Genomic DNA, 17,875 nt, shown 5'->3' on the forward strand with positions numbered 1-17,875 from the left:
CAACAAGAAACATATTCAGGGTAAACAACTTCTACTATGAAACGATAAGTACAGAATCACCGATAAAAAACAAAGGTGGCATACCGTTAAGATGCTATCAATATGCTGTGGTGTCTTATACGTTTCTTTAAAAGACTTAGAAATCAATATTTCACATTAAATTTGTATGAAATATTTAATGGAATTCACAAATATCCGAAGTTATCAGGTAATTTGAGAGAACTTTCCACAACGCGAGAGAAGAAGTTCATCTCTTTTAGTTAACTGGGTCAGTTAAATTAACTTTATTTTGTAATCAGTACGGCTGGTTGAGAGAAAGGAAGGAAGAGAGAGAGGGAGTCAAAGGTAGTAAGGAGAATTATATTTATACCCCAAACACGGAGAAAATAAAATAGCAAAAACAAATCTATGGGGAGTAACATTTTTACGTGTATAGGATATGCGTATGATACACAATACACGTATGGTACTCCGTGTATTCATATCAGCCTTTACCGCTTTATGATTTACAGACGTGTTACAGATAGTTTTTTTTTTTTAATTTTAACCAGAATAGGTGAAAGAACCAGGAAATGTTTGAGCTACAAATTTACTCTTCCCAATTTCTGAGACTGCTCGACATCGTAACATTGTCGGTGTTTGTTTAAAAACAGAGGGCAATGAACGGACATGCTAATGGAAAACACTTAAAAAGGCCAAGAAACGTGCTTGAAGTTTCGGTCGTAGAGGTTGTGGTGGGTATTTGCCAAGGGCGTAGGAACCGGGGGGCTGGGGGTGCCAGCCCCCCAGTGAAAAATATGGGGGGGGGGGGGGCGGAAGTATCGTTCCGCCCCCCGCTCCGCAAGTCAGAAAACCCCTTTTTCATTTCCAAATGAGAAAAAATCTCATTTGAAGCACCAAATTGCATCTAAGGCCAGGTGAAAATGAAAAATTCTTTACAAAATGGAGTGGGTGTTGAAGTGTGCTATTTTGCACCAAATTGCATCTGAGGCCACCTGGAAATGCAAAAAAAAATCGAAAGGGGAGGGGGCCACCCCCTCCCCTTAGACCCCTCCCCCAGGCCGGCCATCAGTCTTCAGCCCCCCCCCACTCAAAAGTACCTTCCTACGCCACTGGTATTTGCCGTTAATGTTTATGGCTTTGGACGTAGGAGAAGGGTGATAAACCGTTTTGGACTGACCAGTAGTTTACTTGATGTATTTATAAGCTGAAACGATGACAAATAATAAATATTAACAACACTATCAAAACTATTCCTTTTTCATTTTCAATGTAATTTTGCAAGTTTTACTCCCTCCAAAGAGGCATTCACTTAAACGACAGAAAATGTAATTAAGAATAAAATATATAATATTCTACATTTTTTGGAGACTCTTTCTGTGGAATAAATGCAACTCAAATATGCCATTTCAATAAATCACAATAGGCTACTGCATTACCACTCAACATCCCTCCATTGCAAAATCAGAGTTGCTTTCCATGATTAGCATAAAATATACACGGATGAATTACGACATCCTTCTCTCCCCCTCACCCCACGTCCCCCACCCCTCCACTCCCACCCACGCATCTAACAGCCTCCACATTGAGAGAATAAGGGCAGTGGCGTTGAAAGCAATGAATTCCACGAGGGCAATGAAAACCCACAAAGAAGGTAAAGGGGTTCAGGCAATTAGAAAGTTCATTGTAAGGTGAATTTCCATACCAGATCAAAACATGGTTCTCTACATTGGACTTACTTCCTTCCAATCCTAAATATACCAAATAAAAACAGGGAATAAGTCTCGAGGGACAATAAGCTAAAGCCCTGTCGGCTTATCCCTGTAAGCATATGTGACTTCTTCCTGACGACATATGATGAACCCATGGCACGGTAATTAATAACTAATTTTACATTGCATTGTGGAAGAGACATTTACACACAGATACATCATACCCCAGCATGCATACATTAAATGCATACATACATACACACATACATACACACATACCTGCATACATTAATACGTACATTCACTCATTCGCAGCGAAACAATCGGAAATCTATATTCTGCCAACGAAAAAGTTCATTTCAAAGGTATTTTTAGTGGTCACATACTTCTAATAGGGAGTTATGTTTGTAGATAATATTTATTCGGCAGAAATTAAACACCTCCAACTGGAGTATGTCTACACGGAGAAAGAAATGAAGTCCTTTATTCCAAGGCACTTTCATATAACGAACAGTTTAAACTTTTCTATAATACCCAGACCAGCCTCAGTAACTGGGTCAGCAAATATGAGGCCGTATATTACCGCAGCAAACCTTCTCCAGTAATAAAGTCTCATTCTGTCTCTTTCTCTCTCAGAGGAAGAGGAAAGTGCTTGTGTGGAGTGAGGTCAATTGAAGTTAGTCTGCTGATGGGGTGTGGGAAGGGTGATGATGAATGGGTGATGATAGCAGGGAACACAGTCAGGTGATGGATGATGAATGGATGATGATATATGGAGGAGGAATGGGTGAAGCAGTGAGTATGAATGAATGTAGGTGTTGGGGAAGGTTATACTTGGTCACGTGGTCGGTTATAAATGAATGAGTGGGTGATGCGAGTATGAATGAATGTAGGTGTTGGGGAAGGTTATACTTGGTCAGGTGGTCAGTTATAAATGAATGAGATATGAATGAACGGGTGAAGCAGCGAGTATGAATGAATGTGGGTGTTGGGAAGGTTATACTTGGTCAGGTGGTCGGTTATATATGGATGACAAATGAATGACCGGGGGATGCAACAAGTATGAATGAATTTGGGTGTTGGGGAAGGTTATACTTTACTAGTCAGGTGGTTGATTATAAATGGATGACAAATGAATGAGTGGGTGAAGCAGTGAGTATGAATGAGTGGGTGATGTAATGAGTGTTAATAAGTGGGTGATGTAGTCAGTATGAATGAGTGGGTGATGTAGTCAGTATGAATGAGTGGGTGATTCAGTGAGTATGAATGAATGGGTGATTCAGTGAGCATGAATGAGTGGGTGATGCAGTGAGTATGAATCAGTGGGTGATGTAGTCAGTATGAATGAATTAATGGGTGATGCAGTGAGTATGATTGATTGTGGGTGATAGCGATAGAATGCTTGGTCAAGCGTTGGGAATGCATAGCAATTGATATCCTCATAGTATTACTACTTCCCTGCATATTCATCCAGTTGCATATTTGGGTACTCATGGTCTCCACTGAATCTAGTACCACTTGTACTCAATATATTTTAACATCGAAACCATTCTGGAGTAGTGCACAATACCAGCAATTTGATGTTTTCATAGAATAAAACATGAAGACTTTGTGACTTGTTGTTACATTCTTGCCATGATAGCCTCTACCACAAACTGACACAAGGTTTTGTTTTAATTACACAAAACCAACAAATGTTATCACAATTTCATGATTATCCCAAAGTCAGAGATGGCATGAAAGAAAAATTAGTTACAATGCTGTACTAAATTAAGCACTGTACAAATGCAATTAAGCATTTGAAAGATATTTAAATCATTTTCTTGTACCCAGTCAAAGTTGGGTACCAAAGTGGTTGTCCATCACCCCAACAGCACAGTCCCGAGGACTCCATTTCAACTGAGATTAGTCCTCCGACAACGATTTTTTGCGATAGACAGGACGTTCGGGACATCCTTCTTCCCTTGCTATACCTGTATGCAAGAGCTGCACCATCATCATTTTTAATATTGCACCATATTTTGCTCAGAGAAGAAACTTCTAGAGATTTTTCTTTTTGCCCTGCTCACCAGGCTTAAGCTTTAAATTCTTCAGACAGCTTTGATGTCAAAAGCTTCGCTGGTTGGCGTCTTTAGAGAGTTGAGGTTATTCGATATATGGACCAGTTCTTCAAAATTTTCGCTCAATCCGGCCATATGTTGGAAATACGCTTCCTTCTCCGCCTGAACTGTAAAATTGGTCACTCCAAGATCTTTGAATATTGCCGTCACCTTTAGGGCAAGAAAAAAAAAAAAATTAAGTATTCCAAGTTACTGTATCTATCAAAGTATGACCACAACTACCATTTTTAATTTATGTAACCTTTTTCTGCTGTTTCTGCAAAGCGCCATTAGCACCTTCGGGCGGATACCGGCGCTATACAACGTGTCTATTATTTGTACTATTATTTTTATTATTATTATCATTATTATTATTAGTCATTAACTTGTAGCAAGAAATAAAGGGCATTAACATGACTACTTTACTACCTGACGGACCGATACCTAGTCGATAGAAATTTATACCTGAGAAGCCGGTTCTTTCTCACACGTTTGGTACAGAGAAGTCATGATGACATACATATTAAAATGTTCCAGGTAAAGTTAAACATGGTTCTGAAATGTTCAAACAGTTGAGATCATTCTTTTCAGTCTTGGTCTTTGGGTTGGACAGGAACTAAAGTTAGGTGTTGTTGTTTCTCAACATTTTGACAAAATCAACCAATTTCTTGTGGTTGAAGGTATGTTATCCTAGAAGATACTTAATCACTCTACATGGGATATGCAATATTTTTAAATCTCCTATTTATCATACAGAATGGCTCGTTTTTCAATTGGCAGATTTATCCCAGTTTTTTCCCCCAATTATTCTCTGAACAGTTCTTAACAGAAACTTAAACGAAGAGCTTTACCAAGGAATGAAGCAAACGGTGAAAAAAAAAACACATACACATTTGTACATCCACACACCCAGACATACGCTTACTTGCCTTCCTAAGGCAGATAACCAAATATTAATATTTATACTCTTTCTCCTCACTGCAATACCAAAGCAAGATCTACAAAAACCAAATATTCGACTCCAATCTTTACTTGCCATTGAAAGACACCTACGAGAAAAGGGCATTTCTTTTTCTTGTGCTCTTATTCTTTTGCAAAAAAATGCCGTTGAATATAGAAAGCGGATTGCTAAACCATGATTCCTTACTCTAACCTTTAACATTCAAGAAACTTAACCCTTGAAACTGCCTTACAGGAGGAAAGTTTCCAAAATGAAAAATTACAACAATAAATATAATCAACAAAAATATAAATATCGCAAGAATGTAAAGGTGAGGTTTGTGTATACCTTAACTCAAAAATGCAACCTAGAGTTTAGAATTATGTATTTTTCTGGAAAGATAAACCCTCATAACAGTATAGCTTTTACAATTCTGTAATTATTAGACAAATTCTCTTTTGTTTGAATGCCAAGAATTCACACACAAACTGTTATCCTGATTCTTGCAAAAATAACACAAACAGAGACTCAATTGTTTGTCTTCTTATTTCATTAACTATTATTGATCTTTATGAGACTTGACATTTCAAATTCAAAATAATGTAGAAAACATAGAAAAGAAAAACAGTAGAAGCAGAAGAAGAAGAAAAAGGGGGCCAGTTCCTTAAGATATTTCTTTGGGGCTCTATATGACATTCACACTTCATTTGTTTGGCAGTTTTAAGGCATTTTTGCAAAGATATTGAATATCAAACAAATTCATTGACCTTGAAGGACAGTTCAATATTTCTGTCCCAGAAATCAGAAGGGGCCAGAGAGATTGAAATCTCGAGGCTGACGGTGGTCGGGTGAAAATAGACTGAAGAAAAAGCTGTGACTGATGTTTAAAAGGACAGTAGATCAATCTTAACCGAATGGAGCCTCTTTCAATTTTGTCCGAATTATATCCCTAAAGTGACACTGGCATTATCTTTTCAATACAGGCAAAGATATAAGGAAAGGCTACCCTAATGGGCACGTTGCTTGAAGGAGCCATGAACATTTGATAACGTTACTTGATAACTTTGATAACGTGACTTTATGATTTTTTTTGATAGACAGTGTGATAAGAAAGGAGAACATAACTGTTCTATCTTTTTCTCCAACTTTTTCAAAAAGTGAGCTAGATGACTTTTCAGAAGTGAGGGCGTTGTGGTCAAGTGGTTAAGGCAGTGAACTTGTGATCTAAGGATTACAGGTTCGAGCCCTGGCCAGATTATTATGTTGTGTCCTTGGGCAAGGCACTTTATCTCCATTGCCTCTCTTCACCCAGGTGTATAAATGGCGACTTGGGAGGTAACTTGTAAATATAGTTGTTTGCGCCGGTTTGTGGCTGCACCCCATGGGAATTCCCCCAGGGGACACGTGGTTGTGGTGCACTGTGGTGCCCCAGGAGAGATTGATTGAATTGTGCACACTTTGGTGTGTAGGTGTGACAAGTTACCAATGACCAGGGTTAAAGTTGTAAAGTCGTGTGAGAGGGCCTTGGCCCTGAACAAGACTGTAAACCTAAAATTATAAATTATAAGTGATTTATAACTAACTGCAGTGAGAAGAAGGGAAACTCATGAATCAAATGGCCCACCCACACCCCCCATCCAATATACCAGTAATAGAAGACCAGTAATAGTAGACCAGTCATATTGACAGTCTACCCCTGTTACAGCTATCAACCTCTGCTATTAGTAAGGGAAATGTGTTGTCCTCTGTTTCTTTCACTAACTTTCTGAACAATATTTCAAAGCACATAACATTTCTAGGTTTTGTTTTTCTTCTATCATTAACTTTCTGAACATTATTTCCTTTTTCCAGGCACATTACATTTCTAAGGTTTGATTTTCTTCTATCACTAACTTTCTGAACATTATTTCCAAGCACATTACATTTTTAGGGTTTATTTTTCTTCTTTCACTAACTTTCTGAACATTATTCCCAGGCACATTACATTTCTAGGCTTTGATTTTCTTCTTTCATTATCTTGCTGAACATTATTTCCAGGCACATTACATTTCTTGGTTTTGATTTTCTTCTTTCACTAACTTTCTGAACATTATTTCCAAGCACATTACATTTTTAGGGTTTATTTTTCTTCTTTCACTAACTTTCTGAACATTATTCCCAGGCACATTACATTTCTAGGCTTTGATTTTTCTTCTTTCATTAACTTTCTGAACATTTTTTTCCAGGCACATAACATTTCTAGGTTTTAATTTTCTTTTTCAGTAACTTTCTGAACATTACTTCCAGGCACATTACTTTTCTAGATTTTGATTTTCTTCTTTCACCAACTTTCTGAACATTATTTCCAGGCACATTATATTTCTAGGTTTCGATTTTCTTCTTTCATTAACTTTCTGAACATTATTTCCAAGCACATTACATTTTAAGGGTTTATTTTTCTTCTTTCACTAACTTTCTGAACATTATTCCCAGGCACATTACATTTCTAGGTTTTGATTTTCTTCTTTCATTATCTTGCTGAACATTATTTCCAGGCACATTACTTTTCTAGATTTTGATTTTCTTCTTTCATTAACTTTCTGAACATTTTTTTCCAGGCACATAACATTTCTAGGTTTTAATTTTCTTTTTTCAGTAACTTTCTGAACATTATTTCCAGGCACATTACTTTTCTAGATTTTGATTTTCTTCTTTCATTAACTTTCTGAACATTTTATTCCAGGCACATTACATTTCTAGGTTTGAATTTTCTTTTTTCAGTAACTTTCTGAACATTACTTCCAGGCACATTACATTTCTAGGTTTTGATTTTCTTCTTTCATTATCTTGCTGAACATTATTTCCAGGCACATTACTTTTCTAGATTTTGATTTTCTTCTTTCATTAACTTTCTGAACATTTTTTTTCCAGGCACATAACATTTCTAGGTTTGAATTTTCTTTTTTCAGTAACTTTCTGAACATTACTTCCAGGCACATTACTTTTCTAGATTTTGATTTTCTTCTTTCATTAATTTCTGAACATTTTTTTCCAGGCACATAACATTTCTAGGTTTTAATTTTCTTTTTTCAGTAACTTTCTGAACATTACTTCCAGGCACATTACTTTTCTAGATTTTGATTTTCTTCTTTCATTATCTTTCTGAACATTATTTCCAGGCACATAACATTTCTAGGTTTTAATTTTCTTTTTTCAGTAACTTTCTGAACATTATTTCCAGGCACATAACATTTCTAGGTTTTGATTTTCTTCTTTCATTATCTTTCTGAACATTATTCCCAGGCACATTTAATACATTTCTAGGTTTTGATTTTCTTCTTTCACTAACTTTCTGAACATTATTTCCAGGCACATTACATTTCTAGGTTTTGATTTTCTTCTTTCATTATCTTTCTGAACATTATTTCCATGCATATTACATTTTTAGCGTTTGATTATACTTTTGGGGCTGAGACAGTATGGAAAGGAGAACTTGTAAAGTCTTGTAAAGTATGGAAGATGACTTCTCAGTAGTGATTTAAAAACTAAAGCCAGAGGAGGAGGTTGGGATCTATCTGATGAAACGATACCCCATACCCCCCATCCATCACCCCCATCCCACCCAAGTCAAGGAGACCAATTATCTCAACAATCCACCTGTGTTGAAGTCATCACCATCTTTTCTTACAGGTGACATTTAGTGCCACCGTTCCTTTTTATTAATTTCCATATATTTAGGTCTCATGTTTTGTGTTCTCTCTTTGAATCTAGCTGCTTAAGTTAACTGCTTGATCGACCGTAAGTGGTTGTCATTTTACGTTAATTGTGAGGAAACACCAAAGCTCACCTACTCTGCGATGCTATGTTATGGAGGAGGGTAATGCATTAAGATTCCTGCAACGGTTTGCCCTCCCTCCCTTTTGCCCTCCCTCCCTTTTGCCCTCCCTCCCTCTTGCCCTCCCTTTTGTCTTGCCCTCCCTCCCTTTTGTCTTGCCCTCCCTCCCTTTTGTCTTGCCCTCCCTCCCTTTTGTCTTGCCCTCCCTCCCTTTTGTCTTGCCCTCCCTCCCTTTTGTCTTGCCCTCCCTCCCTTTTGTCTTGCCCTCCCTCCCTCTTGCCCTCCCTCCCTCTTGCCCTCCCTCCCTCTTGCCCTCCCTCCCGCTTGCCCTCCCTCCCTCTTGCCCTCCCTCCCGCTTGCCCTCCCTCCCTCCCGCTTGCCCTCCCTCCCTCCCGCTTGCCCTCCCTCCCTCCCGCTTGCCCTCCCTCCCTCCCGCTTGCCCTCCCTCCCTCTTGCCCTCCCTCCCTCTTGCCCTCCCTCCCTCTTGCCCTCCCTCCCTCTTGCCCTCCCTCCCTCTTGCCCTCCCTCCCTCTTGCCCTCCCTCCCTCTTGCCCTCCCTCTTGCCCTCCCTCTTGCCCTCCCTCTTGCCCTCCCTCTTGCCCTCCCTCCCTCTTGCCCTCCCTCCCTCTTGCCCTCCCTCCCTCTTGCCCTCCCTCCCTCTTGCCCTCCCTCCCTCTTGCCCTCCCTCTTGCCCTCCCTCTTGCCCTCCCTCTTGCCCTCCCTCTTGCCCTCCCTCTTGCCCTCCCTCCCTCTTGCCCTCCCTCTTGCCCTCCCTCTTGCCCTCCCTCTTGCCCTCCCTCTTGCCCTCCCTCTTGCCCTCCCTCTTGCCCTCCCTCTTGCCCTCCCTCTTGCCCTCCCTCTTGCCCTCCCTCTTGCCCTCCCTCTTGCCCTCCCTCTTGCCCTCCCTCTTGCCCTCCCTCTTGCCCTCCCTCTTGCCCTCCCTCTTGCCCTCCCTCTTGCCCTCCCTCTTGCCCTCCCTCTTGCCCTCCCTCTTGCCCTCCCTCTTGCCCTCCCTCTTGCCCTCCCTCTTGCCCTCCCTCTTGCCCTCCCTCTTGCCCTCCCTCTTGCCCTCCCTCTTGCCCTCCCTCTTGCCCTCCCTCTTGCCCTCCCTCTTGCCCTCCCTCTTGCCCTCCCTCTTGCCCTCCCTCTTGCCCTCCCTCTTGCCCTCCCTCTTGCCCTCCCTCTTGCCCTCCCTCTTGCCCTCCCTCTTGCCCTCCCTCTTGCCCTCCCTCTTGCCCTCCCTCTTGCCCTCCCTCTTGCCCTCCCTCTTGCCCTCCCTCTTGCCCTCCCTCTTGCCCTCCCTCTTGCCCTCCCTCTTGCCCTCCCTCCCTCCCTCCCTCCCTCCCTCCCTCCCTCCCTCCCTCCCTCCCTCCCTCCCTCCCTCCCTCCCTCCCTCCCTCCCTCCCTCCCTCCCTCCCTCCCTCCCCCCCCAAACTGACTAGCACACACTTCATATAACATAACAAGACTGACCTGTTGGGAAATTCTCTGTTCGTTGGCATTTGGGTGGAGTTGCAGGTGTACCGTGCCAGCGAGGGTTGAACCGGCGTGCGTCCAGAAATGTGGTCTCCTATAGGATAAAACGCCATCTAACGAATGCACCTGTAGCAAAACAAACGAACGAACGTAAATTTGAGTCGATTTGGTGCGTTTTACATTACTTTGACTGTAACTGATACAGGTTCTAAACACCATGGCAGCTGAAAACCCATAGACTGCTTCCAAGTTTCTTTTGCCCCGCAAGTGTTAGTAACTCGACGACTGCAGAAAATTGGTGGATGGAAGGTTTCTGTTTTGGCGAAACGTTCTAAGGACATTCAATAGCCTTAACAATCCAAGATTTAATAAAGACAAAGATTTCAGGTTAACATATGATTCTTGTTCATTCTGATTTTTTTTTTCTATATTTTTTCTCTCTAAATATTAGCTGCTTTGGAATGAGGCAATATGGCCATCACTTTGGGGTTTGATTGTCCAAATGTCTATGCTGTTGTTGAGCCCTGGGGCAGTTTCAATATTAAAGGAGATAACACTATGTTCCTTTAGCCTTGTCATATTTTACAGTTTGAAGTGACCATTCGCGATCATACCGAAATAATCATACCGAAATAATATAATAACGACAATAGGTGCAAAATGTGAGTCAGTTTATAGCATACGCTGGAAGTAGGTAATCAGGTATCACATAGCAAAATGCTACACAAAGCATGATGTGCAGCAGGTTATTTGTGTCCATAACCTCCCCACAATAAAAGCAAAATCTGAACACTAAATTAGATCTCCTGGCTCACCATGGCGAAACCCTCTGAGAGGCAGGGTTCAACCTCCGGGGGAGTCCTCTGAAGTAATATGGACGCTGTATCTTTGAGTAATGGAACGACGCTAAGGAGAATCATCACGGAGATGAAGACGGAACAGATAGGATCTGCGATCAATATTCCAAACTGATCGATCAATAACGAGGAGATGATGACACCGACGCTGCCCATGGTATCAGCAAGAACATGAAGGTAAACACCTGAAAGAAATATATATGTAATAATTTAATACTTTGCTTACATGTGACCTTATTTGCTTGTATTTTTACTTTGGTCTTGTAACTATGGTCACCAGCATTGATCAACAAGTTTTGTGGATACGAGTGGCAGTCGTATGCACTTCTTGTCAGGTAGAACATTGTATTGATTTAAATTTACAGGTAAGAAAATAAACTGAACTGAGCTTAAGTGTACCCCTCTGAAGTGAACCAAACTGTATCAAACCAAACAGCATCAAACCAAACTGAAAAAAGCCAAACCGAATCAAACCAAACTGAATCAAGCCAAACCAAACCAAATCAGACCAAACCGAATCAGACCAAGCCTAATCAGACCAAACCGAATCAAACCAAACCAAACCGCATTAAACCAAAACGAATCGGACCAAACCAAACCAAATCAGACCAAACTGAACCAGACCACACCGAATCAAACCAAACCGAATCAAACCATACCGAATCAAACCAAACCAAACCACATCAGACCAAACCGCATCAAACCAAATCAAACCATACCGAATCAAACCATACCTAATCAAACCAAACCAAATCAAACCAAACTGAATCAATCCAAACCGAATCAAACCAAACCAAACCGCATCAAACCAAACCAAACTGTTCTGAACTGAACTGTTCAAAGCAACTGCATAACAGACATTTCCAAAGAGTCACAGTTCTTTTACATGAAGTATGAGACTTTTCTGAGAGGTCTCAAAACATGACAAAACAAGAATATGAATGTTCTGTTTCTGCTGGCTAGACACAAGTACCCAATGGTTTTTTATGATTTTAAAGTTATTTTGATTTAATAATCAACCGATTTGTCTCCTTTACCCAGAAACTCTATTTACAAAGAAAATGTGATTAATTTGGTCCCACAGATCCTTCTTGTTTCTATTCCCCGGATTTCAAAAATCTTGACATTAATTTTGTCAGCCATTTTCTTGTGATTTATGGATTTGTACAGTATGTTTATTGATATTCCTGCAAATATTGTCACTGTTTGACAAATCAACTACTTAAATACCTTCTTACTTCATATTACTTTTCATGATAACAAAATAAGGGTAATGATTTTGGTTTAAAGCCCCATTCCTCCCACCTTATGAGTTAAATAATTGTCATGAGTAATTATCACTGAAGAGTAAAATGATTTTTTTAAAGTAAAATCTGTCTGTCAACCAGAACAATCAAAGTATGAAGAATGAAGAAAGTGCAAATCAACCACCATACTAAAAACCCTTCTTTACTGTGCGATGCATACAGTACGACCTTTATAGTTATGGCATACACAATACACAACTACTATATTGACCTAGTACCAAGACTTCTCGCGAAACCATGTTGAAAACCAGATTTTCAAAATAAATAGTTTCCAGAAACCATCCCACTACTTACACAATAATTTTTATAGGGGGAATCAGCACCAGCTATATGTTGAGAATTTGCTACTAAAATGCACTATGATACCACAATGATACCAAATGGTGTTACCATATGATTCCAAAAAGTCGGCTATAACAAAAGAAAACCAAACAAATATCACAGACACACACACACACAATGCCCTATTGTTCTCTTCCCAAGGTAACCCAACAACAAACTATAATAATCTGGAAAAAAACTTCAATAGAAATGGCAATTAAACCTAACTGCAATTATATGAAACTAGCTCCTAAAAGAATGATGACTCATAAAACTAACCACAACTATTTTTTACGTCGTTTGTCAAACACAATAACAGGGGACGGTTTTCAATGACTGAAATTGTTCTGTTTCTTTCTTTCTTTACAGAAGTTTAAATTTCTCCAAAAATAATCAGTATGACTCAAACTAAGAACACACCTTTCTATTATTTTCAATAAAACTGAACTATTTTCATGTCGTTTGTCAAACACAATAACAGGGGACGGTTTTCAAAGACTGAAATTGTTTTGTTTCTTTCTTTCTTTACAGAAGTTTAATTTTCTCCAAAAATAATCAGTATGACTCAAACTAAGAACACACCTTCTTATTATTTTCAAAAACTGAAAGGGTTTAATACTGAGTGAGTAATTACTGACAGACAAACATTCCGAAACATGTGATCACCCCTGCACTGTCCTCTTTAGTTGTATCAAACTATGTCACAACTGAATATCAAGTAACACTTCTAAGCACCTTGCAAAATCTAGATAACAAATTCTGATGACAATTTTTTAGCGAAACTTGTTTAGTGTTCATCTGTTGATGTATCAAAGGATGAGTTAGTAAAAATATATATCAATACCTTGCATGTTCCTATTTTTCGCTTTGCCCCCTTCACTTGCATGTCCACCGCCTCCGTGCCCATGGCCCCCTCCTCCATGAGCATGGCTCCCTCCTCCGTGGCCGTGGCCCCCTCCTCCATGAGCATGGCCTCCTCCATGCCCGTGGCCCCCTCCTCCATGAGCATGGCCTCCTCCGTGGCCGTGGCCATGTTTCTGTTTACTGGTTCCATGGCTGTGGCTATTAGACAATCCATGTGAGTGTCCATGGTGCTGAGATCCACTGAATGCAACAATACCAACCAAGTTTACCAACAGTCCACCGATAGAAACAGTCTGAGGGAAACAAAAATATACAAACATTTTACTTCATAAGAAACAACCTACAAAGCTGCAATAGTTTATAATTCAACATCAATGTTGAAAATAATTTAGATAACATGTAGATGCAGCCACACACTCTTCCGTGTTACATTATGCAACACTCTTGGGCGTTACATTATGCAACTCGTTTCGGTGTTACATTATGCAGCACTCTTCCATGTTATGCAACACTCTTGGGCGTTACATTATGCAGCACTCTTCCTTATATTATGCAACACTCTTCGGCGTTACATTATGCAACACTCTTCGGCGTTACATTATGCAGCACTCTTCCATGTTACATTATGCAACACTCTTGGGCGTTACATTATGCAACTCGTTTCGGCATTACATTATGCAGCACTCTTCCATGTTACATTATGCAACACTCTTCGGCATTACATTATGCAGCACTCTTCAGCGTTACATTATGCTGCACGCTTCGGTGTTAGATTATGCAGCACTCTTCGGTGTTACAATATGCAACACTCTTTGGCATTACATTATGCAATACGCTTCTGCTATTCATTATGCAGCACTCTTCAGAGTTACATTATCAGGGATGTAAGTGCAGCCCAAAAAAACCCCGGAAAACTATTCGGAGACCCCGGGTGGATGCCGTCCTAACACATCCTACTCCTAGCTCTGACTACTTACACACTATCGTTGTGTTAGGCTAGCTCAAAAGTATTAGCGCTAACACAACCTACTCCTAGTTCTGACTATACTTACTATGTTAGGCTAGCTCAAAGTTACGAGTACGTCGCAGCGAACTCTGGAATAAAACAGTCTCACATTCGAATGCGATCACGAATATCGACTATCATATGCGTATCCCGTAGATTTCCGCCGCTCACAAATATCACAAGCGTTAATTCCGAAACTTATGTCGAGCACCAGCAGTTACGAAGATATTAATTAGCAGTCCAATCAACGTGAATTAGGCAAGGTTTTACAACGACAGAAATGAGCTATGGCGATTTGAAGTTCGCACGTACGCAACGATGTTCACATGGCACAATGTTGTACAGTGCAATGCGATGTGTAACAGGAAATGGTATTTTGGTTGATCGATGAGTGAAAATTGAAGTTAGCTTGCTGCAACGGGCCAAGCATTTTTGCCGCGTTGTGTCTTTGATATTCGTACAATTTTGTGGAACTTTATTGGAATGGAAAAAAAAAACCGGATTTCCGTAAAAATACGGAAGACTTACATCCCTGCATTATGCAAAACGCTTGGGCATTACATTATGCAGCACTCTTCGGTGTTACATTATGTAACACTCTTCAGTGTTACATTATGCAACACTCTTCGGTGTTACAATATGCAACACTCTTTGGCATTACATTATGCAACACGCTTCTGCTATTCATTATGCAGCACTCTTCGGTGTTACATTATGCAGCACTCTTTCGGTGTTACATTATGCTGCGCGCTTGGGTGTTAAATAATGCAACACTCTTGGGTGTTACATAATGCAACACTCTTGGGTGTTACATTATGCAACACTCTTTGGCATTACATTATGCAACACGCTTCAGCCATTCATAATGCAGCACTCTTGGGTGTTACATTATGCAACACTCTTCGGCTTTACATTATGCAACACGCTTCGGCGTTACATTATGCTGCACCCTTCCGTGTTATATTATGATGCACCCTTCCGTGTTATATTATGCTGCAGGCTTCGGTGTTACATTATGCAGCACTCTTCGGCGTTAAATTATGCGACACTCTTCGGCGTTACATTATGCGACACTCTTCGGCGTTACATTATGCTGCACGCTTCGGTGTTACATTATGCAACACTTTGGGTGTTACATTATGCAACTCCCTCCAGCGTTACTGTTGCATTATGCAATTATGTTTTATTTTGCGACACCTATAAGACCGTTGAATGGTAACTACCACAATTTTGCATTTCTGGTAAACATTACCTTTGTTTGCTAATGTATAGAGAAGAAGTGTTTGGGGACTACCTCATACAGAAACTCCATATCTTAACCAATTGCAGTGTTTACTTATGATGATGTATATTTCGTATTATACAAATAATGAATGGTTATGAGTGCAATAGTGCAAATATTTCATGAGTTGAAAGATGTAATTTGTTCCATTCAATGAGGCGCAGCAGAGTTGAATGGAACAAATTACATCTTTCAACTCATGAAATATTTGCACTACTGCACGAATGGAAACCATTCATTATTGTTTTATACAACATATTATATTAAGATGGGTAAAATGCACTCATGCAACAGATTGCTTTGAACAGACAGGTTTCTATGCTCTCTTACCATTGAAAAAAGCGCTACCAAAAAAGTATAACCCATGGTTCTATTTCATAGAGTGGAATAGAGCGGATTTTGCATGCAATCAACGAGCAATTGACCAATCAAATGAACAGAATACAATTAGGTGTTGTATAAACATTTATAATGCACGACATCACAGCAATCTGCACCACAACATATCTGTCTGACATGTAATGTATCTTCAATGGATATGAAACAGTTGAAACAATTCTGTCAGGCAGCTAGAAAAACACAAGCTATCCATTTGTTCAAATAGAACAGTATTAACCGACAAGGCTACTGTATTTTAGTTGTTGTGTTTGGCAGAAATTATTTGTTTGCGATGAATCATCCAAAAACATGTTACTTACAGGTAACTGTTCTGTGGGAACCGTTGCATGGGAACTGCTGCATGGGAACCTTTGCATGGGAATCGTTGCATGGGAATCATTGCATGGGAACCGTTGCACGGGAACCGTTGCATGGGAACCGTCGCATGGGAGCTGTTGCATGGAAACCGCCAGGTAACCATTGCATAGAAGTATAATCTTGTAAATAGACTTGACTTGGGATTTATTATCAAAAATCATTTCTTATCAAATCATATCAGGTGACAATACAAAGATCTTTAAACATCTTTTACCGATTTATAAAGCTTTTTCGACAAAGAATTCCTCTGTGAATTTGTGAAACTATGACTCAAACTTAAACTCACTAATAGCCTGTCGGTATTGATTTCTGGTGGGTCCAGCAACCGTCCCACTGCGGCGATGAAGACAAATACCCCGATGACCACCAGGAAAAGGCCATTCACAAACCCTGAGAGGACCTCAACTCTACCGTAACTGTTAAATTAAAAGAAACAGAACAATTGGTTCTAAAGAGTAAAACCCCAAACCCTAATCCCTACCAGGAACATATCCTTCACAATCTCAAAATCTGCCATCACTGTTTTAAAGTCTAGAAATAGAAACATCAGTTTACATACAAATGACTCAAATGAGAACCAGAAATGGACCGTTCATACACCATGAGAGGTTCTCAAATCTGCCAAAAACTGTTTAGCCAAAAATTATGAAAAACTCAATTTATGCAAAGTTGGTTTTGGTAGGATCATCTGCTATGAAAAGTTGAGGTTTGTTTAAAACCAACAATGGAGTCTTTTGAAATTGTGATGATCTGATGTGAATTAATTAGGTGTATTTGGGTGGTGAGAGAGGTTTTATTGCAAATGAGAAGAGGTGTTTTATTGAACGGAATATTTCACTACTTTCACCTTTCCTTTTTTGTCTTTTTATTTGAGGTGAAGGGAGGGGGAGGAGTTGAGGGAGGGGTTGGAGGGGGGTTGGGGGAAGCTAGAGCACTTTCTTAAGGAAAGCAACACTGGACTACATAATAAAACAAGTTTGTAAGGGGAAAGGGAAGATGGGAGAACTTGAGAGGGAAAGGGGCAAGTGGGAAGGTAAACGTGGAAGGAACAACGATGGGGGGGGGGTGGTAGGGGAGAGGAAGGAAGTGACAACTCACCCATATGAAAAGATTCTGGTAGCTTTCCAGTGTGACATGACAGCAGCTGTGAGTCCAAAGACTAAAGCAGTGCAGTCGAACATCATATGGAAGCCATCAGATATGAGGCCCAAACTATTGGTCCAAACACCGTAAATAAGTTCAACAAATGTGAATGCCTGCCAAAAGTGGACAGAGATAAAATATGAGTGGTCAGGCAAAAGGAAAAAACAACATTTTTACATTTCTAGGTTAATATCATCCCTACCTCAGGATGCAAATTTTTTTTTTTCAAATAGTTAATTACACAACGTTTTTTTCCTTCAAATAGTTAATAACACGATGTATTTATCTTGAAGGTATC

General features: G+C 40.0%; 1 protein-coding gene across 3 annotated transcripts in view; it reads right to left on the reverse strand.

The window, feature by feature from the left end:
- Positions 1–1,257: 1,257 nt before the first annotated feature.
- Positions 1,258–17,875, reverse strand: part of LOC139978513 (proton-coupled zinc antiporter SLC30A5-like) — a 28,986-nt gene continuing 12,368 nt past the window's right edge. For all 3 annotated transcript variants that reach the window (XM_071988799.1, XM_071988800.1, XM_071988801.1), the window contains 6 exons: positions 17,533–17,690; positions 16,721–16,850; positions 13,371–13,683; positions 10,857–11,083; positions 10,039–10,167; positions 1,258–3,982 (listed from right to left, as the gene is read on the reverse strand). In XM_071988799.1, the coding sequence (XP_071844900.1) occupies positions 3,803–3,982; positions 10,039–10,167; positions 10,857–11,083; positions 13,371–13,683; positions 16,721–16,850; positions 17,533–17,690 (1,137 nt within the window). In that variant the 3' untranslated portion in view covers positions 1,258–3,802. The remainder of the gene's footprint in view (positions 3,983–10,038; positions 10,168–10,856; positions 11,084–13,370; positions 13,684–16,720; positions 16,851–17,532; positions 17,691–17,875) is intronic.

Source organism: Apostichopus japonicus, chromosome 13, assembly GCF_037975245.1.
Source record: "Apostichopus japonicus isolate 1M-3 chromosome 13, ASM3797524v1, whole genome shotgun sequence".
NCBI lineage: Eukaryota > Metazoa > Echinodermata > Holothuroidea > Aspidochirotida > Stichopodidae > Apostichopus > Apostichopus japonicus.